General features: G+C 43.3%; 1 protein-coding gene across 4 annotated transcripts in view; it reads left to right on the plus strand.

Moving 5' to 3' along the window:
* Window positions 1–4,051: 4,051 nt before the first annotated feature.
* Window positions 4,052–25,184, plus strand: part of slc6a17 (solute carrier family 6 member 17) — a 31,700-nt gene continuing 10,567 nt past the window's right edge. Inside the window, exons 1-3 of one of the 4 annotated variants that reach the window (XM_035644160.2) lie at window positions 4,052–4,164; window positions 21,573–22,005; window positions 25,014–25,171. In XM_035644160.2, the coding sequence (XP_035500053.1) occupies window positions 21,705–22,005; window positions 25,014–25,171 (459 nt within the window). In that variant the 5' untranslated portion in view covers window positions 4,052–4,164; window positions 21,573–21,704. Of the gene's footprint in view, window positions 4,165–17,733; window positions 18,102–21,572; window positions 22,006–25,013; window positions 25,172–25,184 lie in introns of those variants that run through there. The other 3 variants (XM_047331284.1, XM_035644159.2, XM_035644161.2) reach the window with 3 other exon arrangements.

The raw sequence follows: 25,184 nt of genomic DNA on the forward strand, positions 1-25,184 counted from the left end.
GTCACCAATTGTCCGGACATGGCTGCTCGAGTGGAAAGGGAGAGCCTCTTTAGGTTTAAAGTGATTAGTGACCTCAGATAGAAGACCTAATGACATTTATGTGCAACATGACTTAGATTAACGTGTTTGGGCCAGTAGAGTTTAGCGGCTAAAAAAGACCACGCTGTCATGTTAATCACAACCACAATGCCACCTTTTACCTTCCCGCACTCTTGAGTGTCTCCATCCCCGTAAGCTTCAACGTCGTTGCCAGCATTCATCAAACTGCCTGGCTGACCACCATTAAAAAACTCATAATTCTGTTAGGGGAGAGTATATGTTTTTAAAATGTACACACGGGGAGATGCGGATACGTTCCTCAAATCCCGTGTCAAGCATGTCCTCTGTAGCCCGAGGCAGCCGAGCACTCTTGAATTCACAAACCCAGCTGAGTAAATGCATTCCAGAAATGTGGGCAAGAGGAAGAACGTCTGCGTTATGATCATGGAGCCGCCGCAGGTAACAGTGTTTATGAATATTGCATAAAGAGAGCATAAAATGTAGAGGATTATGGCTATGTTATTTGCCATTGAGTCTCCAATGAGTCTGTGTTGACATCTGTGTGCCTTGGCTTGCGTAATTACAGTGGTGAAGGGTGGGGGGTGGGCTCAAAGGTCCAACTTTCAGGGGGAAAAAAAACACATTAAAGTATCTGCCGCATCAAGCAGAACGCGAAACAAAGCATTTTGTCCGTTATAAAAAAGGAAAGCATGTGACAAAATCCTACCTCAGCAAGTGATGTGTGCATTTTTATCTTCACAGGGAGTGAAGCAGAAGCAAAAAAAAAACTGTAAAATGCCAGAAAATAGCATCAGCTTGCTGCCCATACCATGACCAGCTCCACTCGCCGCTCCCTGCGGTCCTAAACCCTTGTCCTCCAAGCCTGTCCTGGGCATGACCCTGCACAGGAAATCAGTTCAGCCTGTTGGGAGTCCCAGGTCTCCCCCCGCCGCCTCCCGGCTCTGGGCACAGACAGCGTGGATAAAGGTGACCCTGCACTTTCACCGTGCACCCTGTGGCCCTTGGGCCACTTCCACCCCTCCCTCCGCTACATCCTCTCTCTTCCTCGCTGTCGGTCCGCAAGGCATTGTCACACCCTGTTACACCTTACATCCGCTCTCTGACACACACACAACTTGATGTCACACACAGGCACAACTTCACTAATGGCCCTTATTACGTAAAGTCTGACTTAAAAGTTTATTTGATAATTTAGTGATGTTTTATCGGTGAATAATGACTGTCATGTGGTTAGAGAGTAAACAAAGATCTGACCTTTTCCTTTGACAATCTGTGTGATCCCCAAACAGCATGTAGATAAAGACGTTACTAAGATGGACCTGCCAGATGAACACCAACACAGCCAGCTAGAATGAACTGGTGTTCTGTACTTCACACAAGCTGGCTGTCTTTGTCTGACAATCATTGCCTGGGGTCTTTCCTCTCACGTACAGGGTAGCGATTCAACCTGAGGTTTGCATTAGAATAGGAGAAGGATGGCTAATTTAATTAGCTGCCATGAATGCACAGAGATGATCCCATATGCAGAGCCAGGGCTCCTCTCTGAGGCCTCCCTCACATCCTCCAGTCTGTGTCCAGAAGCTGCAGAGCCAGCTGAGGATGTGATTGGCAGCTGCTGACCCCGGGGTCGCCCGGCTGGAGAGGTGCATTCTGGGAAGCGTAAGCGGGTCCGCTGTAGCAAAGGGGGTTGAGGTTTTCGAAGGGAAGTGGAAAGTGGTGTTGCTGTCCTCTGTCTGACCTCGTATGAGGCGTCATGGAGCACACTGGAGCCCAGTGAGCGTTAGTAAGCGAGACGGGATCCACAGCCACAACACACACAAGATGAGCTGGGTACGTATCTGTCAGAAAACAAGGGACAAAGACTTGCACAGACAAAATATACAAAAACGAGAAGGCTGGTCTGTATTGTTTTGATTATAATGTATCATAAAACATTGGAAAAGTCGAAGCTTTCCCCAATATCTTTCACTGCTGGAAAGATCGTGACATATTAAACTACTCAATTAACCCCCCTGTGAACTTCAAACCAAAAGACCTTCATGTTTGACAATGAAGACAAACTAACAATGACAAGTCCGGCAGCTTTTGTAAATCAAAATTTGGAAATACTACTTCAATGGTTGATTCATCATAAAAGATTTGCTGCCGCAATACATGTTGTGTGTTGCTCTCTTGTTGTAGTTTAGGAAATTGGGACCACTTAGTTAAAATCCAAGACAGACAGTGCGGGTACCACTTCCTGATGAGGAACCTTTCAGAAACTGTAATTAATGGTTCAATTACTCGTCAATAGCCTACATTGTTTACTAATTCTTTATAGATTGTTTTTATGTCTTTAATAAGAACAATGTTTGGTTTGAGAAGTTTAGATGAAAATCTTCCTCAAGCATGACCTATTTTTCTTTTTTCAATCCATGATGGAGACCCTGTTTGACCAATCACCTCCTGAAGGGCTTAAGGACCAAAACAAGTTCTAAACGGATAATTAACAAACATAACTACAGATTTGGTGGCTTCTCATAAACCCTTGAATCAATATTTATAGGTGGCTGACTTTTGCTGACGGCCTAAATTGAGAAATATAACCTTTATTATTGACATACTAACATTCCTAATTGTTTTTAAAAAATGATTTGGAAGTGAAAAACATGACACAGTTTGTTCATGATTTAACTTTCATAATTTCAGACTTTACGGCTTGGTGAGGTCTCCTTGGTGAATTTAAGGATTTTCCAGAACCTGGCAACCCAAAAATGTAGGCTATAAATGGGTTAAATACTAGTACACACTTACTATCCATTAATGAAGCCACAGTTTGCACTTTATAAAACCATGATTAATATTGCCTTATCAGAAAGTGGTACAAAAAAAATCACAAAGTCCACAATAGAAAATGCGCATTAGGCTAAGAAGAGTGAAAATGATCCGACTCTTTTTTCACTTTGCCCATTTAGTTTATCAGCATTAATACATTTTAGATACTATCAAAAAAAAAAAAAAGTGTCGGAGGCCAAATATAAGTAGGTTTCATATTAACCCTTACATGCTCGACTACGTTGCTGGCCGGGGTTGTCATAGCAACACGGTGGAAGGACCCACGCAGGTGCTAGCTTAAATTCTGACATGTTATCAGTGTAATGTTAGCACACACACACACACAAACACACACACACACACACACACACAGCGAGTTATGAAAGCTCAGTCTGTCGTGATGAATGCCTCTCAGCTCTGACTGGCGCTTAATGAAGGACAGACCGGTGCAGCCTCTCACTCCTTCACCGCTCCAAACTCCAGGCATTCGTATACACACACACACACACACACACACACACACACCTTAGCGAAACCATCTGGGTGTATCGGCCAGGCCCCGGTACAGAGGACACACGCCAGAGCTAAAAATAAATAACCCTTAATGTGTTTTCGAGAGCGAACCGGGAGCCGCCGCACGGCGACGCGGCCCCGTCGGGCGGCGACGCATGCGTAATGAGAGTAGCCGAAAAGAAACAGCCGCTAAAAACAAATTTGGCATCTTGTCAAACCGTCAGTAAAATGTGGCTACGTATCAATTGTACTTTTTGTTGTTCACATTGAGAGCCATGCAGGCCACCTCTTCATCTCATTAGGGCCCTTCCAGGTACAACTGAAGTCGAATGTGAACGCTATAGCCGGTTAACCTCCTCTTTATTGACGCAAGGTAAAATAAGATCACATCATATTAGAAATGGTCAATAAAGGCCTTTTCCTTGAGGTGGAAGAAAACATGTCATTGCACATAACCTCGGTCGGTTGTTTGCTTTGACCTCCAAGGTGTTTTGCTGTAGGTGACTTAGCCACCTATTGAAGAAGAAGAAGAAGAAGAAGTAGGAGGCTCATTTTACGAGGTAAATGCTAGATGAACTATGACTTCACTTTTTGTGATATCATCTACAATCTTACTGATGTTATTTTTCTACAACAGCCTCGTGGACCGTTCCCCGGGGCTATTGGGCTGAATTATGAAAAGCAGTTAAGATTGTGGGACTTTGATAATCCAGATCCAGAGCATATAGGAGCTTCCTCAACTCATCTCCCTGTCCTGCCGCCTCAGAGAGTTCTCCGGTGAGTGGATTCAAATTGTTCATAACACACGTAGCACACGTGCTCATCCTGGACATGGATTACTACCTGGGAAAAATCTGAGGTCAACACGAATAATGGACACTTGGACATTCATTAATCCTAATTTCAAAATCTATATAGAATGGGGACATTCATTTATTTTGTTATTATGGAAAATTTGTATTTCTCATCACTGTGGAAATACTGTCTGCATAGTGAACAGACTATAGACATTTGGTTTGTAGTAAAGCTGAAATACGATTTAATTAACCTGTGCACAAAACTCAAACGCTTCTTTTTTTTTTTTTTTTTACCAGTTTGGTGACTGATACTGACGTTATCGATCCGTTTCTGATCAGATCACTGCTAATAAAGACAGAATATTAGATGGAAACGTTTCTTTTATTGTTGTTGTTTCAGGCATGTGCCGGCAATTGTCTTAAATTGATTGGCATTATTATCCATATCGCTTTTCACTGGTTATTGAAGTAAACGTTTTGGGTTTTTGTTTTTTTTTACCGCAGAACTGAAAATCAACAAATCACATATTTACAATACACAGATTAACCAATTATCGCACAGAATGATTAACTGAAAATGTCGGTCCGAGTTCTCGATCTGAACTGTGACAAAAAAAAATTAAAAAGTAATGAGGAGAAGAAGAAGAAGAAATAACACGATCTCATTATTGTTGGCTAAATAATTGAAGACGAAGGAGTGAGAGTAGATATTAATGCTAAAACGTGAAGAAATTACCAAATAAACTCTAGGGACCTGAAGCGAAAACGAAATTTGAACAGAAAATAATTGAATTGATTTTTCCTGCTCTGTCCTCATAAAAAGCCGTGACGCCGTTTCCAGCCTACATCGTAAAACTATGATACATAGTATATACGGGGTTTAGAAATAGGGAATAAGCAAACGTAGATTTCTCCCCCACGTTGTAATTTTACGAAATTTTACAGACAAAGTTTTGACAACTGTTCTTTGTTTTTCTAGTAGGCCACCAACTGTTTACCTAAATATGTTTGTTTTTCAAAGTAAGCCTTATAGCCTTTCCAAAACTCCAAGCATGATAATCGAGGAAAACGTACTCCTGCAATCACAGCTGACATGTATTGACATATTGGTAATCAGTCTTGTTCTCTGCAAAGGTCGCAGTCTTCACATCCGCGTGTCTGTGTGTGTGTGTGTGTGTCTGTGTCAGTGTGTGTGTGTGTGTGTCTGTGTCAGTGTGTGTGTGTGTGTGTGTGTATGTCAGTGTGTGTGTGTGTCTGTGTCTGTGTCAGTGTCTGTGTCTGTGTCAGTGTGTGTGTGTGTGTGTGTGTGTGTGTGTGTCTGTGTCTGTGTCAGTGTGTGTGTCTGTGTCTGTGTCTGTGTCAGTGTGTGTGTGTGTGTGTGTGTGTCTGTGTCAGTGTGTGTGTCTGTGTCAGTGTGTGTGTGTGTGTGTGCGCGCGTGTGTGACCGGCTGCGTGATTTCTCTGGCACCGTGACAGACACACTGACACACGGGTCTGTAATCCTGCGGCTCTGGACGCGACCTGCGTCTTTGGCAGCGGCCTCCATCTCCAGCGCATTAAACGAGAAGACTCCTGACGCACAGCAGGTCTCCGGTAGCTCACCGGCTTTTAGAGGAAACCTGTCAAGCTATAGCTATTCTGGATTAATACTTATGAAAGTCCGCGGAAGAACATGTCTGTGTTTTTGTGTGTGTGTGTGTGTGTGTGTTTTTTTGCAAGTTTGGCTGCAGGGAAGAGCTTGACAGCTTAAAATTATAACCAAATGAACGCACTCGTATTTCTCCTTTGCTCTCCGTGGTGTCAGAAGGATTTGTTGGGACTGTGACATTTAATAGGTTTTACAAATGAGTTAAGGTGTGACACCTCCTCCGCTGTAGCCCAGTGAAATAACTCTAGACAGATAGATAGATAGATAGATACATAGATAGATACATAGATAGACCCCCCCCAAAAAAAATAACCCTGCTCATAAGATTACATAAAAGCAAATATTTACCCAGAAATAAGTCTTAAAATGTCAAATTTAAATAATAACAGTTTACAGCCAACACATTTGCCATGATAAAATGCAAAATAACACATTTTCGAAGGCCTTCATTGGTTTTAAAGTCATTCTGAGAGTGCAAAATGTATTATTATGATATGGTCACTATCACAAATGCATTGGTGAAAATATAGTAGTGATTCTTGTATGAGAGGATCAGTTCTTATATCTGCAGAATGCCAAACCCCCCTGGTGCAGTGCGGCCCTTTGTTCCTGTCCAATCAGATACAGCTGTACAAGCCAAACTCCGCAGGGATAGCTGGGGTCATCCTCCCAGCGGATGCTTAGGCCCATCCTGCTACTGGTGCCCCGAGGGCCTGGGCACAGAGCACGACCCCCCCAAACAGCCACCCAGACAGTGGCCATAATGCCCCCCTTCACCCACGGCTCAATGAAGTTATAGCATAGTGGGTAAAGTTTTTTGTTTTTTTTCTGATTCATCCTTCATATTCATTTTTTCATTATCCTGCAGAAAGCAGCCGCAAATACGGTTCTGACATGCACATACATGCTCATGCTAAAGGCATATTATTGCAGCAAAAAAAAAGACACGCAGAGTATCTGTTTCCATCAATACAACTGCTCAGCTATTATCCGAAGGAAACGCTTCACGCAGCTCAAACTGGCCCTTTTGTTTTAGTTATCAGAAGATCTCAGGCAAAAGATGAGGTCTATGAGTTGGAGGAACTCTGACACGTGTGAATGAGACTGTCACAACTCTGCTGGGGACGAATAGACCAGCATAGCGAATTAGACTCGGTGGAGTTTCACCGAGGAAGGACATGTGAGATTTTTGCCTGTTTAGAGAGCGCAAAGCAAATGACCTTGGGGGCTGAAGTGGCTGGATTGAAAATAAACTGTTTGGAATTACTCTGCACATTGAGGAATAGAAAGCAGCTGCAAAAATCAGAACGTACTAAGTTGATTTCTCTGTGATTTGGAAACACTTTCAGCAGGCACACTACACGAACCTCTCGGCTTAGAGAGTGCAAAGCATGAGTCGCACAGTTCTCAGCATGTCTCTGCTTTTTAAAAGAAATACGTGTGCTGCTGGAGTTTCAGGTTGAACTGAACTAAACTCTCTGAGGGGAAGCAGCCCCGCAACAGACAGAAGAGCTGAAGCTCAACGGAGATGATTTGAGGTACACGACGATTGATCAGCAAAGTTTAAGGGATTCAGGGTAAGGATAATGAAAGCTGCAGTGGGCGGGGCGGGGCTAGAGCGCTCCAGTAAAACGACACACTGGAGACGTCTGCACCAAGTTTCAGAAAATCCAATTTATGGCCACTTCGCAGCAGCTGGATTTGCACTTCCGACCAGGGGATCCCATTTCCAAACACCACGGAGAAAGCTGATGGATATGCAGAAGTTGGATGCTCTTGCTCTCTTGCCTCTTTCCATTACACAAATTCATATTCATACAGACGCACAAACACGTACATGTTCACACAGCAAAAACAATTCATACTAGACTAGAAGCTATAACATTACAACTCATAGGATTATTTGTATTTTTCCACTATTTTGATCAGTCTTCTTGTTTTTTACTTGCTGCACTAAACTCTTAGGTCAGTGGACTGTGAATGGGTAACGGGAATAGCACTAATTTTAAGTCTTTATGTCTGTCATGGCTGGATATTTTAACCACGAAACTCACCGAGCCAGACAGCTGAGCTACTCCACTGACTATGAATTGGACACTGACCTTGAGGATGAACCAGTATATACGTGTCTGAGATGTGTCACTATAGGCAGGAAAACTACTCTCTTTGTTCTTGTCCACGGGAAACAATGGTATATGTTCCTCCTCCAATACAGACTGAATTTGTCCTGGGGCAAATATCATATTTGACATCTGAAATTCAGTGGTGTATCCCAGTAAGGATGTTAAGCCCTTCCATGGAAAGTGTAGTCAGTTGCAACCACGACTTGAGCCACAATTCACTGACTTGGATTGGACGGGGAGGTGGGGGTAATCTTGCAACAACCCAGATGGAAAAAAAAAAGCCAAAGCCCGGCACTTACACTTGATCCTTCTCTCCCTGTTAGTGTGCACTATCACTCTCAGTCGTAAACCCGAGCACTCTCACTTTCTAAACTTCTTATCCAGTGCGCCTGAGATTACAAAAACGTTTGGTAATCAGACACTAAGACAAGACAGTTGACACAACTGGCCTCAAATTTCAAACATTTTGGCGACAACTTTGCTGGAACCGCTGTCAACCCCAAAACCAACAGCGCAACGGCGGTTGTTGATCCTCCTCAACAGATAAATCATAAATTTCATGGATGCTCATTTCCTCTGAGCTTCCCCTTGTCAGATGACTTGTTGGTGTTGTGTGGAAAACAAGCAGCTACCAAATATTGGTCCGAGCTCATTTCGAGAAAGGCTGGGATCGTGGAAGTGACCACTGTCCCCTTGGTTCGGAGACCTGACAGTGAACTCTGCAAGGCCAGCCACCCCCCAGACAGCTTCCCCTCCGGCCTCCAGTCTCCATTATCCAGCCATAGCCTGGGGACCAATCACCCCGGCTGCCCTCTCTGTCTCTCTTTTTCCCCTTTCTCCTTCTCTTTCACTATCTGTCTCCCTCACTCTCTTTCTCCCTTCCTCTTCCTCTCGCCTTCTCTCTCTCCAGGCTCTCTTTACTCTGGGCTTTCAAGAGCTCCCTGTGTCACCAGACTGATTAAAACAAACACTGACCCTATTTTGGTATCTAATCCAATTGTGCTCTTTTTCTTCTCACCGGCCCTGGAGCACGCAGCGTATTAGGTATCCTGGGAGCCACAGGGCCCCCCCTCTGTGACTGATCTTAGATTTCAAACACTCAGGAACCTCACATATGGTGGGCAAAGAGTAAATAAAGTCTTATTAAACTCCCCTTTTAGTAGTCACGTAAACAGCATTTAGCATGCATTTTGATTAAGATTGGAATGATAATGCATGGACAAAGTGATGCATGTATGTGCGTACGCACACCCCCTTGCATGATTGTTTGTCGGCGGCAGTTTAAGAGTAAAGGGATGGAAGTGAAGGTCTGAGAAAGCAAGCCCTGCTAGCGAGGGTGCAGAGTGGGGGGGTTATTGAGAGAAGACTGCTGTTTATTGTTTTATTAACAGGGGCATGTTGGCCTCATCAGGTCAGGGCTTTACCTTTGACCCCAAGAAAAGTGACTATGGAGCAGAAGTCTTTGTGTATCAAACAGCAACTGTGCTCATTGAAGTCTGTGTGTGTCCGTGTGTTTTGACAAAATGTTACTACAAATTTTATACTTTTAAGACTTTCAGCAAAGTTTTGCATGTTCTGTGTAGTTTCTTTGTTTTATGCCCACTTGTGTGTATTTGATTGATGTGATGCTATCTATGGTTAAAGCTAGTAAGCAGTGTTTGTTTAGTCTGGCCTGCTAGCTTCAGTGCTGCATTACCACTTGTAGCTATTGGTTACGTCGGATGATTGTATGTACAATTACTTTTTCTCTACTTGCTGTGAATTGACACTCTGAATTTCTGTGTACAATCAGCCAGAAGAGCATTAATTCAATATTCACAGTAAACTTCACAGGAAGCCGACACGTCTACCGTGTTATGTGTCTAGAGAGGTGGGCATGTTTTGGATGTTTGGAGCAACATGCAGCTTGTGTTTCTGAACTGATAGACAAAAGACTGATAGTTCAACGGGGATGCAAAGGTACAAGTCATCTTCACTGTGCCAAACACTGAGGCACAGTGACATTAACGATACCATCTAGTGGTGATCAAGGGACATATCAACCGGATTTGTAATTTCTTGTATTTGTATCCAATGTGTCTGGTTTATGAAAAGAGAACTGTTTGCCATTTGTGTATGGTGAAGGCCAAAATGATCATATATGAAGGGGGGAAATCAAGTTCAGTATATTATTAGAGTTGCACAGATTTGGCAGTGGGAAAGTTCCCTTTCAGGATCAGGTTCAGTTATTTGTAGCACTCACATTACAAGGTTGGTGGAATGTGAGTACATTGTTAAAAGTGCTGTATTTTCATTTTATTATACTTTTTATTTGAACTCAAATGCATTTCTTTACGCCACTGCCTTGATTTGATACTTTTAGTCGGTGGTTACTTTCGCCCACAGATACAAGCTTCGACCAACTACAACAGTAAAATGCTACTTACAGATTGATGCATCAGCCATAATAATTCAGTGATATTAAAGTGTAACACTCGCAATGGCTGTTTTTCTGCATTATGAGCACATTTTCTTTTGGTAAATGTAAATACATTGTGCTAATCATGCATACTTTTGGTTAAAAGATCAAAAAAATTGTTAAAATTTGCGATATACACTTAACGGACTATTTTACATTGCAGTATTGCTGCTTTTCTCAAGTAATCTTAAGTCTTACACCAGGATTGCATGCCTCATCTATTTCCTGTTAATAGCCGGAACAAGGTCCTTTAAGTGATGAATATTATGAACCTGAATATGCTTACAGATAATGTGGTGATAATAGGTATATGAAAATCATGCAACTTCTCCATGCAAGTTCTTTTTTAAAGTTGGCACATACTGTATCTCGAGAGCTGGGGGTGTAACAACTTGCAGCCAGACAAATGGCCTGTCAGACAGGCACCTTCAATATATGGAAACCTGCTTTGATTACAGCCAGAGACTCCTTTTGTAGGCCCTGTGAATTATGGCCAATTACGTTTACCCTCTTATAATAATCATTCGTTTTCCTGTCTGTCACGAGCAAGACCTTGGAGTTGCTATTACCTAAAACTTCAGTAGGCGACTACAGGTTGAAATATATGGCGATAAGCATTCCCACTAATGGCCGTGGAGCTCAGAGCAAAGGCAGTTTTTACAGAGCCCAGAACTGTACATCAAAACCTGAGACTAGCCAGATTTAATGACCAGGTCATTTCACCCTTTACTCTGTTGTTTATGGTTTTAATGGCAGGCTGTTGCCAACTTTCATGGCTGCTGTGTCTGATTTCAACTCAGGCAACATGCTGCTGACCCCATAGTTGGGCATCTTTACAACAGGAATGACACTGTTGCTTAATCATTTGAATCATCCTGTCAAAGCAGCAGCTTGTGAAACTCATTTTAAATTTCTGGGGCTAGCTTCTGCAGTGATTTCTTCACTTTTAGTCTGCTGGACGACTTTACGATTGCTGCAAATAAAAATAAAAACCCGGCACACTCAAAAAGAGACATCATGCTCTTGTCACCCCACTCTCAGATCGATAATGGAACAGTGTCTGAAGAAAACAAGAAACTAAATGAAATAGAGGTATGAGGGGGAGGGGGAGGCAGCGAGCAGGGATAATCAATGGCGGCCGCGGAAGAGATGAGGTCGTTTGTCTCCGAGAGAGAGAGAGCGAGAATAGGAGGTGTTCAGACAGAGCTGTCTGCTGATGGAGCTGGCAGCTGGCCAGGCTCCGTATGAGGGCGTCTGAACAACCGCAGAATTTATCACAGCGACTGGTGGCCTTGTTACTGATGAAGACATGAATCTGAACATGGAGGAGGAACCAGGCCAGAGAGTGGGGCAGGTATATCAGGCTGGCATTCAGTGACCAAGCAAATATAACAAATCCAGGTCTGTGTGACTGTACTCTGTATACTGCAACTGTTTGTGCGGTTATGCAAAAACACATATGCTCCTATACAGTAGTTGCTGTCACCCTGCTAACTTCATTCATGATTGATGATTTGAAAGCACAAACCACTGTAATCTGTTGCTTGGGAAGACGACATCGCTGGCTTTTCTTTAGTACTTCTACTATCTCCTTACTTCATGGCTAACACAGAGATACAAGGTTTTCAGTCTCATTCTCAAAAGTTGCTTTTTGCTTGTTGTTCCTGATGTAAACAAAGGCCTGGCTGTGGACAAAATGTGCTGTCATCTCAGAATAACTCACAACAGACCTTGGTACATGCCATATTTCTTATTTTGGTGGCTTCATAGTTGTTTTTCTTCTTCGTTCTCCCTTCCTGTACTCAATTGTAAGCGTCGCTGACTTGACACAAGCGACTGCTATTCCTCTTTGTGTCTTGCTGATGCCACATGAAGTCTGAATGTGTTTCTGGTGCTGGTGTCTTAGTTGCCACTCCCTGCTGCAGCCCAGATGGCAGCGAAGCTCTCCCTCCGCAGCAGAGGTCTCAGCAGCCTGCCTCGACAGCCGGAGAGGACATGGAGGGAGGAGGGAGGATTACCGCGCTAATTGTTCCGAGAGATGACCCCGATTGTGCAAACCGGCGGGAAACAGCTGATCAATATGTGTTGTTTTCTGATCTCATAGAACAACACACCAACAAACAACTTAGATAGAACTGAAGAGGCCTCTTGGGTGAGAGGTGAAACATTTTCAAGAATCTACAGCCAAGTCCAGTTTTTCCTGATTGATTTTGACTTGTTCTATTCTCGTTTCACTCAGAAGGCACATAGAGGATACTAACTGTACTGAAATGATCTCCCAACAATTGTTGGTCTTTAAATTCACATGATGTGGTGAGGCCATAATTCTAACCAGTAGAGGGCGCAATACTATCACAGTGGATCCTTCAAACCCATAACTTTCTTTCAGCATACAAGAGATGCGCAGATTGGACGGTAATTATAGATACGGTTTACAGTAAATTATAATGTCAAAATGTTAATGTTAAAATTATCCTAAATTTGTGCAGAATTTAATTGGCTTGCAGGAAGATGGGGGCATTGTATAGTGTACAGTGGAACATGAGTCAGGCTGTATTCTGTTTGTGAGCAGTGGGCTTTAAAGCATATAGGTCCTTTAGTTGTTCAGCCATGAATAAGTAAGTCTCACGGCCTGGGTTTCCCGTTGGCAAGGCTCTGTGAAATAACGGTATCCGAGGCTGGATTCCTTATATAGATATGGCATGTGGTGTTAGTTTTGTTTACATAAATATCCATCGTGACATTAACGGGGGGGGGGGGGGGTTATGGAAATTCGGCAAACATGATGTGAAATGGAACTGCTCAAGGTGTAACATGCATTTTAGAGAAATACAACAAAGACCTCATTACATCCTCTGTTCGGTATTGCACTGACTACTACAGCATCTGCTGTTGTTCACAGACACACACACACACACACACACACACACACATACACACACACATACACCTACAACACAATGCACCTTTTGACAAGAATGCAGCTGACAGAGTCACAACAGCCGGGGTGCAAATATGTTGTTCACAGCCTTTTATGCCATTTCATAAAGGACGGCACACGCTCTGCTTTTTTAAGCGCTGCAGTGCCCTCCTGGCACCAGTCGCTGTGGATTCGTCATTGTGAGGCGTCGCTCTGACTTGGACTTTTCACAGGCCACTGACTGGGTCTGTGGGGTTTCGCTATCATGCCAGTGTCGCAGGTTACAGTGATACACACCACTGCACTGCTGAAGTATTACAAGGCTCTATATTTATCCATATTCTATAATAAATAATCAAGTTAACATTTAACCACATTGTTCAGTTTTGTTATTAACAGGATATGTAGTAGCTCAGACTTAATAGTTTTGCTGTTTAGGCTCAAGGCCCAATTCATTTTTATTATGCTTGATATGGATGAATGCTCATTGGTCTATGAAATGGCGGGACATTGTTTCGGTTTGCTTATTTCTTTTACTGTACAGCCTCAAACAGCATGGTGCCGAACAGCCATCTGGTACTGGAGGGCTGGCAGGACAACGAGGACCAGCATTCTCACTATATCTCTCAAATCTGTATACTAAAATCTACAGGGATGATTTTAACCCTTTCTTAGCTTTACTTCAAGCTATGACCTTTACCTCTCGTTGCTCTGCTCTGTCAATTTACTCGAACCAGCTGGTGGTTGGACTCTAAACTAAAAACAAGAGTTGTGACATTTGTTTTTATTTCACATTTCATTGATTTGCATCTAGGAAATTATCATATGTAATCGTTTCTGAAACGACACAATGACGCAGTCATGCTATAGCACTGATCGCTCCAAGCACACGGCACAGTACTTGCATCACATATTCTACAGAGAATAGAACGGACAGTGACGTGTTAATCCTGCTGACATGATAGGTTGTCTGATCTATTTCCAGCACCCCCCCTTCCTCCTCCTCACACACCCACACTCACATGCAATAGCCAGCCACAGGGCACAAGGCACTAATGGAGGAATTTGGCTTTGGTTGGTTTGTGGCTCATTTATTAGTTCCCTATTTGCATCAGTAAGTGAAGAGAACGTCAGTCCTTATTCAATCAAGATGAAATGATCGCTTTTTACACATACAGTATTTTCACCGAACGGTTGTAATCATCAGTGTGTTGACTTTTGATATGTTTGAAATAAGGAAATGCCTGGTGAATTATGAAAAGTCTAGTGGCAGGATTTTGTAGTTCTAATTTTGCGTGTTTTTGCGACTTTTTTGTTGTCATCAAATGGAATCGAATGCATTATTGACCAACCCTAAATGTTGTGTGTCATCTAACTCAATGGTGTCTTGTGTCGAACCGTGAATCATCAAACAGCATCAGCTTAATCTATTGTCTTTTACATGGTCTCAAGGCCAAATCTCTGCTATCGATTTTAGCGCTGCACATTCATCACAGGTGTCAATACGCATGCTCGTCCTCTTGCGGTCATGACTTTTGTGTATGTTTCTTTAGCTAGAGAAGAGGAGTGACGCTTTACCGGAGAGCTAATGAGCCTCTTGTCACTTAAACAGCAGGGATGGGTGATTAAGAGGAAATAGGCAAAGGGCAAATGTTCTCCTGGAACATTATAAGATGCAAACACCAGATAGATATTTACTTGTATATTTAGAAATTGAAAATACATGTGAGACACTACCTTTTCAGAGCTGTTACATAAGCAGCATTTCTGTAAAGAGGACAGACAGAGCTTCAGGTCAGTGTGTCTGTCGGTGTTACGTCCAAGTCACCGTGGTTACGGTTGCCCTGCAGCCCACTCTTTCTCCTTATTCATGGACAGAAAAGCAGTGGGTATAGTAACTCAGGGGACTGGCATGAAGTGTCCCTCTCTTCTCATTTGTCCATCTATTTCCACAGGCTGCACTCTCACTCCCGGAGGGGAGTAGGCAAGGTGTCAGATCATTGACGAAGTTGGGACTGCACCATTAATTGCAGACAAAGGGGGGAGCAGAGATAGGAAGTTGAATCGTCTGTGCCAATGAGGCTCAGCTGCGGAGCAACACCCCCCGAGACATGGATCCGATTTTAACCTGCCGTTGTTCGTCAGCATGTTCAATTTGCGACCTTGACAACCTGGCTCTCCTGAGATTGGCGTTAAGGGCTGGTGCTCTACTGATGATGAATGGGAGTTCACACAATATTATCTGAAGTATAAACATCACCACCATTCACTAGGATAACAATGCATCGCATTGAGCAGTGTGGTGAGGAAACATATTATCTCTCAGCTGTTGCCAGAATTCACACACAATTCAGTGTAAAATCAATATTTGATAATGTACTTTTGGATTTATTATTGCATATGTCTGCCATCAGTCTCTGGACTGACTTGTCTCTATTTACAGGCTCTTTAGTAGTCCAACTCCACAGAACTATGCCTTTATAGATGGTCTTAAAAAGCTCAGTAAATCACATCCCAGTCTAACGGCTCATTACCCCTCCATTCTGAGCTCAAATACATAATCTAATATAAACTGCACGTGAAATATTAAGGCTGCATTAAGTGGCCTTAATGCAGTTTCTCCCTCAACAGCCCTCTGTGCTGTGTGAGACGAATAGAAATAAAAGCACCCAGCTCAAGGTTAAGATTTTATAAAGGTCAGAGTTGTAATGATGGAGAGCATGTTGTTGCAGTGTGAGTGAAATTTCTTGCTAGTGGTCCCATTTATCAAATATGAAATGTCAGACATTTTTTTTTCCGTCCACTGCCTCAGTGATGCACTGTGTAACCCAGAGAATTATGACCTGTGGTTTTTCATGGAGCTTTAAGATGAGTAATGCTGCAGCAGGATTCTGACTGTGACAGGCACATTGTGTCTCCTTTTTGCATAATTTAAAGGTGTGATACACCAGGCGATTACAAGCCAAGTCACACATGAGGGACGTTGAACCGCTAGAAGGAAAAGCAGCACCGGTGATAGGTTGTGTTTCGTAAGGTGGACGGAGGCTGTACTTTACTCCAGTGGCTCATTCACAGCCGTGCTGCAGAACACCAGTAGGTGCTAGAGCGGAGACAAAACGAAAAGAAATGCTCACAGGGTGAGTAACCATCATATGATCTGTGGTTACCATGGCAACTGATCCCGGCAGTCAGCCCTTGGAAAGTGAGTCACATGATTGAACTGAAGGAGACAGGAAGCATACTGTGCATACGTGTTATCAGTTGATGCAGTATTACTACTGTGTGTGTGTGTGTGTGTGAGGAGGGAGATGGGCTTTGGGGGTGTCTTGTGATGGAAGCAGAGAAGTGCCTGGGGTTAGCACATACAACAGCGTTAGGATGTTGTCTGTTTATTTATTTATTTTTAAAACATTACTGATCATATAGTGAAACATGATGTACAGTAGGAAGAGGACGGAGTTTTGAAAGCCATCAGTGATAACCTTTACTGTGAAAGTCTTTGAGCATATATTCTACGCTTTGATGGACACGATGTTTATCATTGGAATAGCAACATGTCGCTGCAGCAGGTATTAGACAACACTCGTAGCACATTCCATCTCTAATCCCTCGAACAGCATCCGTGTCCTTGTTTGACTCCCGCCTTCTGACAGACTCATTTCCCCCTCTTTAAGCTTGAGCCGAGGGGAGGATGCGGCCATTAGCTGCTCTCTGAAACACCTCTGTGAAGTTCACCCACTGTCTCCCTTACACTTGAGTCGTCTCGATAATGATCCGAATCCTCATTTGGACACAGCTACATGCAAAACAGTGGAGGGGAAAAGGGCCATCAAAATTTCTCTGGTATTTCGTGACATTAACAGGCCGGCACCCAGACCGGAAGGAGGGGGGAAGATGGAGTGTGTGTGGAGCAGTGGCAGACAGAGCCAAAGGCAGAATAAATTGCAGGTGTTGGAGAGAAAAATGACCGTGTCACAAATGATCTGCAGTTGAGAAACGGACAGTTGCACCTGTTGTAGTCAGCATCCCTGTCGGCACTACAGCAAATTCTGACATGTGCATGAAGTGTGAACGACATAAGCGCCTCCTCCGAGGTAGTAGTGTAAAAAAAAATGTGTGGAAATTTCTTATAATACTTTTATATATTATTATTATTATTATTATTATTATTGTTAATAATAATAATTATGATTTCGTTTTGGTTATTCTATTTTCATTAGGGCTGCTGAGAGAGCATGTTGGCGAGCACAAATCAGAATCTCATGATGAAGCTGACTGACAGTTACCTGTGCCATGCTTCTACTGTCGTCCTGGGAACACTGCAGATGTTTTTTTTTGGGGGGGGGGGGGGGGCTGCTGACGTGCGCACGAGCGGGTGAGTCAAACCTGCGTCAGACGTCGTCGTGACTTGCCATAGTAATTTCTCCATTCGGTAGGCGGTGGATTTATGCCACAACACAGCCACAACCACGTGGACGCGAGGGGTGAGAGCAGAACGTCGTTAAGAGACTAACGGCCGCACTACGCCAATTGCCCGCACAAGTTAATGTTGTCATAGCGGCCAAACTTGTGGCAGGCGTTGAGCCCCTGCGTCAGACTTTTTGCGCACCATGCGCCCCGTGTGAGAGCCGTGTGATTTTCGCATCTTTGCGCGCAGATATGTTGCACAAGGAGACAGCGGCTGAATGAAGATAGCGCCCGCACTGTCTTTGGATTCTTACTGCGACGCGGACTCGGAGGTCGTGACCCGTTCTGCACACTGCACAAGGTGAGGTTGACACACCTCTCACCTCTTAAATACATGCTTGACTCAAAATTGCGTGTTTATTGCTCGAAATCACTCGATAGACACGAGCGCCAGACTTCACCTCATCACCTGACAATCGGTGCTTTTTCGCCGCAGCATTGGCGCTGATCGTCGCGCGTTAATCCCCCGTGTGCGTCGGTGGCACGCCGCGCGTGTCCACATTTTTTGGCACGACTATGCCACATTCTCCGGGGGGCTGATCACCTGCTCACTTGCGTTGACGTCGTGCGCGTCGCTTCTTTGCTACCAGTGGGTGATTTCTTTGACCTTGACGAGGCATCGGAGGTTATATCCACGTACGGTCAGTCCTGAGGCTGTATGGTGCGTGGGCCTGTGTGTCTGACAGGATGCCTGGACGTGGCCATGCAGGTGTTCTGTTTTTTAACCTATCACAATCACCGTGTTGTTCAGGATCAAATCGCAGTGAGAGGGAAAGGCAGTGCATCATCTCCGAGCATCTTCTGTCCAAACCTTGCATTTTACAATGACAACATTTTTCTGTCCTGCTATGGGTTCACACGAATCTGCCTGTGATGGCTGCCTGTGATTGGCACTGCAGCAGATCCCGCAACAGACGACTGTAAGCTCCCCCAGCGTTGCCACAATCACATCCCTGTCACAAAGGCTCCGTGATATTAGCAGGCGTCCTACAGGAAACATCATGCCTGTCCGTTTTAGATGGGGAGAAGCCCAGACAGGCGGCCGCTGATGCTGCAGGGATGGGATTTCAATTTTGCAGGAAGAGCCATTGCTTAGCAACCAGACTAGAAAAAAAAAGTAGAGCATCTTTGTGACAGGGACAGAGAAAATGAGCAGGTATATAATCAACAGCAAACTGTCTATGGAGACTATATAGATCCAGGAGCACACATCTTCTTCCCTGGGGGTTTACATTTGTCACAGGGGTCTCTCACGCTGCTCCCATGCCTTTAAGAGTTCATATGTACTTGGTACTTCAATGCTTCTAATTCCCTGCATCTTATTCTCTTGAGTACACTCTTTCAGAGTATCATGGAAGAAAAAACACTTGTGGCCACTTACCATGTTTCCCACAGACCGAGAACGATGACTCAGTCTGAATCTGTGACAGTGTCTTGCACTGGATGTGTCAATGTGCCATCTGTGTCAGCGCATACTGTGAAACTCTGTGAAGTTGCTTGTGTATCAATGCATCAACATCGAAAAACCTTCACAGCACACGATAAAAAAAAGCCAGAGTGAAAATCTATGAGCGTAACAGACCACCATCCTCTTAACCCATAATTAGTAATTGGGGCAGTTTGTTACTAACTATACATACAACCATTCATTTGAAAATGGGGCCAAACATTGTGTGAACAGTTTTTCAAAAAGCTTCAACTCTCCACAGCTTCAAGGCCACAAAAGTCAGCAACTTGACCAAAAAATATGATTCTGTTTGCAAACATGCACATCATTGCCCCACAACTCTTTCAGAGAGTATCTGATGATGAGGGTATCAGGGTTTTTTTAGTTTTGGGCTTTCTGTGGACGAGCTCAGCTCTGGGATCTGTGTGGAGCTTTCAGCCTCGGAGCTGCTGTGTGTCGTGACTACAGGGGCTCATCGCCGCCATTGAGGAATGTGATGTGCGTGCTGCTGGGGTGGCCTCTGGGTGGGCTTTAGAGCTGCTAACCGTTCTTGCGAAGTCAAAGTGAATAAAAGCTGAGAGCTTTAATCTCAGTTGCCTGCGTCTGTTTGCAGATTATAGAGGCCTTGCCTCCAGATCTCATTTGTTTCACACAGCTTAACCTGTGTTCACAGTCTGGTTTCAGCCATTTTCTGTCCCTAAAGCTGCTTGTTTGGCTTTTAAGCATATCATTACATCATTATAGCTGCAGTTGGTTAGGTGCTTTGCTCAACAGCATCACTTCAGCCATGGATGTTGAGGGAGGCGTCCTGGCAACTTATCTAAACTCGAGGCCACAGCTGCATCTTCAACAAGCATCTTTTCCTCCAGGGTTTTTTGTGCTTGAAGCTGCAAATTTCCATTTTAATTGTAGATGATCAGGACTCTGGTTTTTTTACAGGGTTTTATAGCAGAGGCTAGGATATAATGTTTTAAAGAGCAGAGATGCTATGGGGAATAAGACGAGTGATCCTTAAAGCATCCTTAAGATCCGAAATCGTTGTTTGTTGTTGTTGTTTGTCTGTTATGCAGCAGTTTCGAACCTGCTGGAATTTCAGATACAGTAGATATGCGGATTGAGGCCTCCGCCATTTTCCGTCGAGGGAGACTTTACAACAGAGGATTGTAGAGTTATTAGTGGATTTTTGCAAAGGGCCTGCGAGTAGGTAACACATGCCATGAAAATCTAGAAAAACTAACTTTCCAGAACAGCCAGTTAGTGGTGGAGCACTGTCTGGACTCTTTCATGACAACAACTGAAAGGTTTTAATGAACCTGCAGACAAGATGCTGAAGCTGGAAACAAAACCTAATGACTGATTAAGTTTGTGCTTGAAGGGCTTTAGTCTTGCTGCTCCGCGTTCTCCTGAGACCAGCAGTCACACAGACAGACTGCTCGCTGCTGCTCATGCTGTTCACATGACTCAACTTTAGTATAATGGGCTCTGCTGTGAAATGGATTGTAAATCAATCTGTGTGTCTCATTCACCACAATGAAGTGGATTACTGAAATACGCCACTTATTGCTCTAAAGTGCTGCAGCTTTTCCACAGTTGTAAAATATTCTGTGTACTAACTAGCAAACAAGGAAAACCAGCGGACATGAATTCGATCCAAAGTGTGAAAAAGTCACTTGTTTTGCTGTGCTGCTGTTTAGGGCTGCGAATACAACTTGTTTTCTTTATCAATTTATTTTGTTTGATTTTGGCAATAACCAATAGGAAAAAATAAATGGCCTTCACAGTTTCCCGGTTTTGTTCAACAAGCTTTTCAAACGTAAAAAAAATATATTATATATATTATCATAGAAGAGTTATAAACCAGGTAGAACTAGATACATTTTGGCATGTTGACTAAAAAAGACAATAAATTAATCTCCTAAGTGATAGAGCTACTTCATGTGCCATCACAAAAGAAGCGTGTTGATGGATTTACTGTACAACTGCAACAATTTGCTATTTAAATTTTTGATTAATCTCCTGATTGTTATTTGAATTATCGTTTGGTCTATACAGTGTCAAGAAATAGTGAAAAGGGAGTTTCGACTAAATGAATAATTGATTTATTGTTGCAACTCAAATTTACAGTGCCTTCATTGCTTAAGCTGGCAACTGACCTTTCAACTCTTTGACACGTATTAATCCTCAGGGAAAACATCACTAAATGCAGATGACGAGAGACAAACGTTTACAGAAAAACTTTAATGCCTAGTCTTGTTACAATAACATTATATGGTTTCACCTAAGCCCTTACATCTCCTGTCTGTCTCCGACTATTTATTTTCACAGATTTTAAGAAAAAGCATAACTTCCTTTCACCTGGCCCCTTCCCAGCTTCTGCTGCCTCCTGATCTCACGCTCTGCGTCTTCTGGCCGCCGCCACCTTCGCCCCTCTGAAGAAGAAGCTGCCGTGTTGCTGCCATGCCAAAGAACACCAAGGTGACCCAGCGGGAGCACAGCAATGAGCCCGTCACTGAGTCCGTGGCCGACCTGCTGTCCCTGGAGCACCCAATGGACTATAAGAGCAGTCAGATGAGCATGGGCCTGAGTCCTGGCTCGACCGCTCCAGTAAAGGCCCTGCTTCCCTCCCCTGACCCAGATGCTGAGGACGGCCGACCAGCGTGGAACAACAAGCTGGAGTACATCCTGGCCCAGGTGGGCTTCTCCGTGGGCCTGGGGAACGTCTGGAGGTTTCCCTACCTGTGCCAGAAGAACGGTGGAGGTAGGTGAATGGATGTCGGTATGCGATTCTGTTGCATTTCAGCAGTTTGGTGTCGTGTCTGAGCCACAGAAACCAGAAAGGTTTTGCGTAGTCCAATGTGCAAAGCTTACTAACACTTCCCAGGTTTGGAAGTTAAGGGATTCTAATTGAGCCACCCATAGGTAACATGTACCCTCAGGGTGCTGAGTAATTGCTAACAAGGAGAAATGTTGTGCTGAGTCAAGCCTTTTTTTTTTATTAGTCCTGTAAAACTAAGTGTCCAGATGGAGGCAGTTAACTTAACAGTAAGTCGTGATTTTAATTTTGTTTGAGCATGGGATTTGTTTGCTGTCCATCATCTTGTTCAGGATACTGTCTGTCAACTATTTGCTGAGACAGGATTTGATTGCCCAGTGGTCTTGGTGACATGCATGAAATTCAATGCTGTAATGTGTTATTTCATAAAACCTTCATTTGTATCATATTACAGAATAATAAATACTTCAGCAATTTAAACCGTTATTTCCTCAGCACCACATAACGTTAGTAGGTAGCTCTGTTATTTATGTCTGGAGTGGCACCAGAAACAGCGTTTTCATCATTGTTTCGATATATTTATCATCTGCTTTTTACACAGACAGACACGTGTAGTGAAAAATAATCCACAATGTGACAAAGAACATATCAGTCTGTTGTTATGTTGTTCACTATAACCTGACTTATATAAATCTTTTGGGGGCCGATGCCGATGCCAATACCGATATTAGGGAGTAAAACATTTCCAATACAGATATATTGGCCTATTAAATGTATAAAAAAATAATTTGGCAATGATTCCTAAGATGTCGTAATTAAACCCTTACGACAAAGAAATGTAATTGACGCTTGATATTTTTTACAGTTTAAGCATAAAATTAATTATAAATAATTTTAAACAAAAAGAAAACACATATAATCAAGATACGTAGAACTCAAATTAAAATGAGCCGATTTTTATCAGGCAACCGAGTAAACGATCGGCCTCCATGGTTCATGTGTAAATATTTGCTGATATAGCATCAGATTTGCTGGTAGGTGGGTGTTTATTACCTTTGGACGGCGCCTTATGCTAAGCTAAGCTAAGCTGCCGGCTCCAGATTTATACCTACCACACAGACATGAGAGTAATAGTGATCTTCTCATCTAACTCTTGCCAAGAAAGTTTTGGTAATGATCTGATATTATTGACAGCCGTTGGAATCATGTAGTGGTGGTATGATCATGTCTTGTTATCTTTAAAAAAATATTTTATTCAATAATTCCAAGCCAGTTGTTGTGTAATTTTGTCCACATTTTCTCTCTGATTTCACACTCAGTAATGACAGTTTTCAGTATGTGTGGCAGTCTTTCTCTGTGCATTTAACAGCCCTTCTAATTTCACCTGCTGACGGAGATGCAGCCTCCTCCTCTTTGATAAATTGTGTCCTGTCAACCAATTGGCCAACTAATCGCGCATGTCACAGGGGCAGTCTCCTCAACATTTCTCAATGAACTTGGGCCATCAGCAGCTACAAGATGAGGACTTTTCTCCTCAGAAAGACGTGGTACCACCGAGCGGTTTAGTAGTATTTCCTCTAGTTTAATCTCTATTTGTTTTCCTTGCAGATTTCTCAGCCCTATCTATTCTGTATTTTTGATTTACCGGTAGTACGATGAGATGAAGGGATGGTGAGTAAGATGGAGGATGTGGAAGAGTAAACATTGATTTTCTGGGATTTCAGCGTTGTTGGTTCGACCTTGTGTGGGAGGTGTGTGTGCAAAGAGGTTATTTGAAATGCATGATATAACAGAGATGAATGTGTGTGTATTTGCACATTTTAATCACAGTGTGTGCAGTAATGAGTGTGTATCCCCTGCTGCCTCAGTGGTACAGTAGGTGTTGCATTGTCTTGTCTGGGCTTGTCCCAGTGATGAGGACAAACTGTGAGTCTTGCTCCCATGATTTACATTTACAACATGCAGATTATTTTCCCATTTGATCCCTATTGGCTGCAAAAAATATTAAAAGTAGGGCGGCAACTGACGATTATTTTCATCATAGATTAATATGTGGATGTTTTTCTCGATTCATAGATTAGTTGTTTGGTCCATAAACTGTCAGTAAATATCAATCGTGTTTTCCCAAACCCCGACATGATGTTTTGTTTTGTCCACACACCAAAGATATCCAGTTTACTGTCATAGAAGAGCAAAGAATATGTATTAATAATGGGTTGATTCATGTAAAGACTTTCCACCTGGATGGCTGTATTACAGTGTTTGGAAGGAAAAACAAACCTCCACAGTTTCCCACCAGCTAATTTTCCTTTCCTGTGATGTGCATTTGCTCAGAATAGACATCAAAGATTTGTAAAAGTAGGCAGCAACACACTAGTCACTCCGAACCGTCCAGATAATAATACCTCTGTGTAACACGACGATGTGTTCCTCCCTTTGTTTCCTTTGTCTGCTGCCATTGCTCTAATAGCCACTCACAACGCTATCAGTACTTTTGATTGAGTCAAACATCACAGTCATTTGTTTTTCATCTGGAAACCGGCCGCACAGCCCAGATGTACATCAGTATGAGCCCATCCTCTCCGGCTTCGGATGCTTTTGTCAGCATGGTGTCCCTTCACGTCTTGACGCAAGCAGAACTGAATGTGCTCTCTCTCCATTGTGCAACTGCAAAAAAAAAGAAGACATAAAAGACATATATCTAACAAAGTGGTGAATGGAAAATTGAAGATGAAGACAAAGGCAGAAAGGGAAAGTGTGAGAGGGAAAAGAGGAAGGCAAAGGGAGTGGAAACTGTGGAATTAGAGTGGTGGAGGATAAAGAGAACAGACCTCAAAATAGACCTGGAAAGATAGAATTTAATAATGTCCCTTCTTCTGTTACACCATCAGATTTCCTCCCTCACTATACGTGGATGTCAAATGCATTAAAATGAGCAGCGTGCTGTACATTCTCCAGTAATCCTTCTTCCCTCTGACCCTCCTCTGTCTCAGGTGCATACCTGGTGCCCTACTTTATTCTCCTGCTGCTCATTGGCATCCCCTTGTTCTTCCTGGAGCTGGCAGTGGGTCAGAGGATCCGGCGTGGCAGCATCGGGGTGTGGAACTACGTCTACCCACAGCTGGGAGGCATTGGAGTTTCCAGCCTGATGGTGAGTGTCAACA

Source organism: Scophthalmus maximus, chromosome 3 (genome assembly GCF_022379125.1).
Source record: "Scophthalmus maximus strain ysfricsl-2021 chromosome 3, ASM2237912v1, whole genome shotgun sequence".
Lineage (NCBI taxonomy): Eukaryota > Metazoa > Chordata > Actinopteri > Pleuronectiformes > Scophthalmidae > Scophthalmus > Scophthalmus maximus.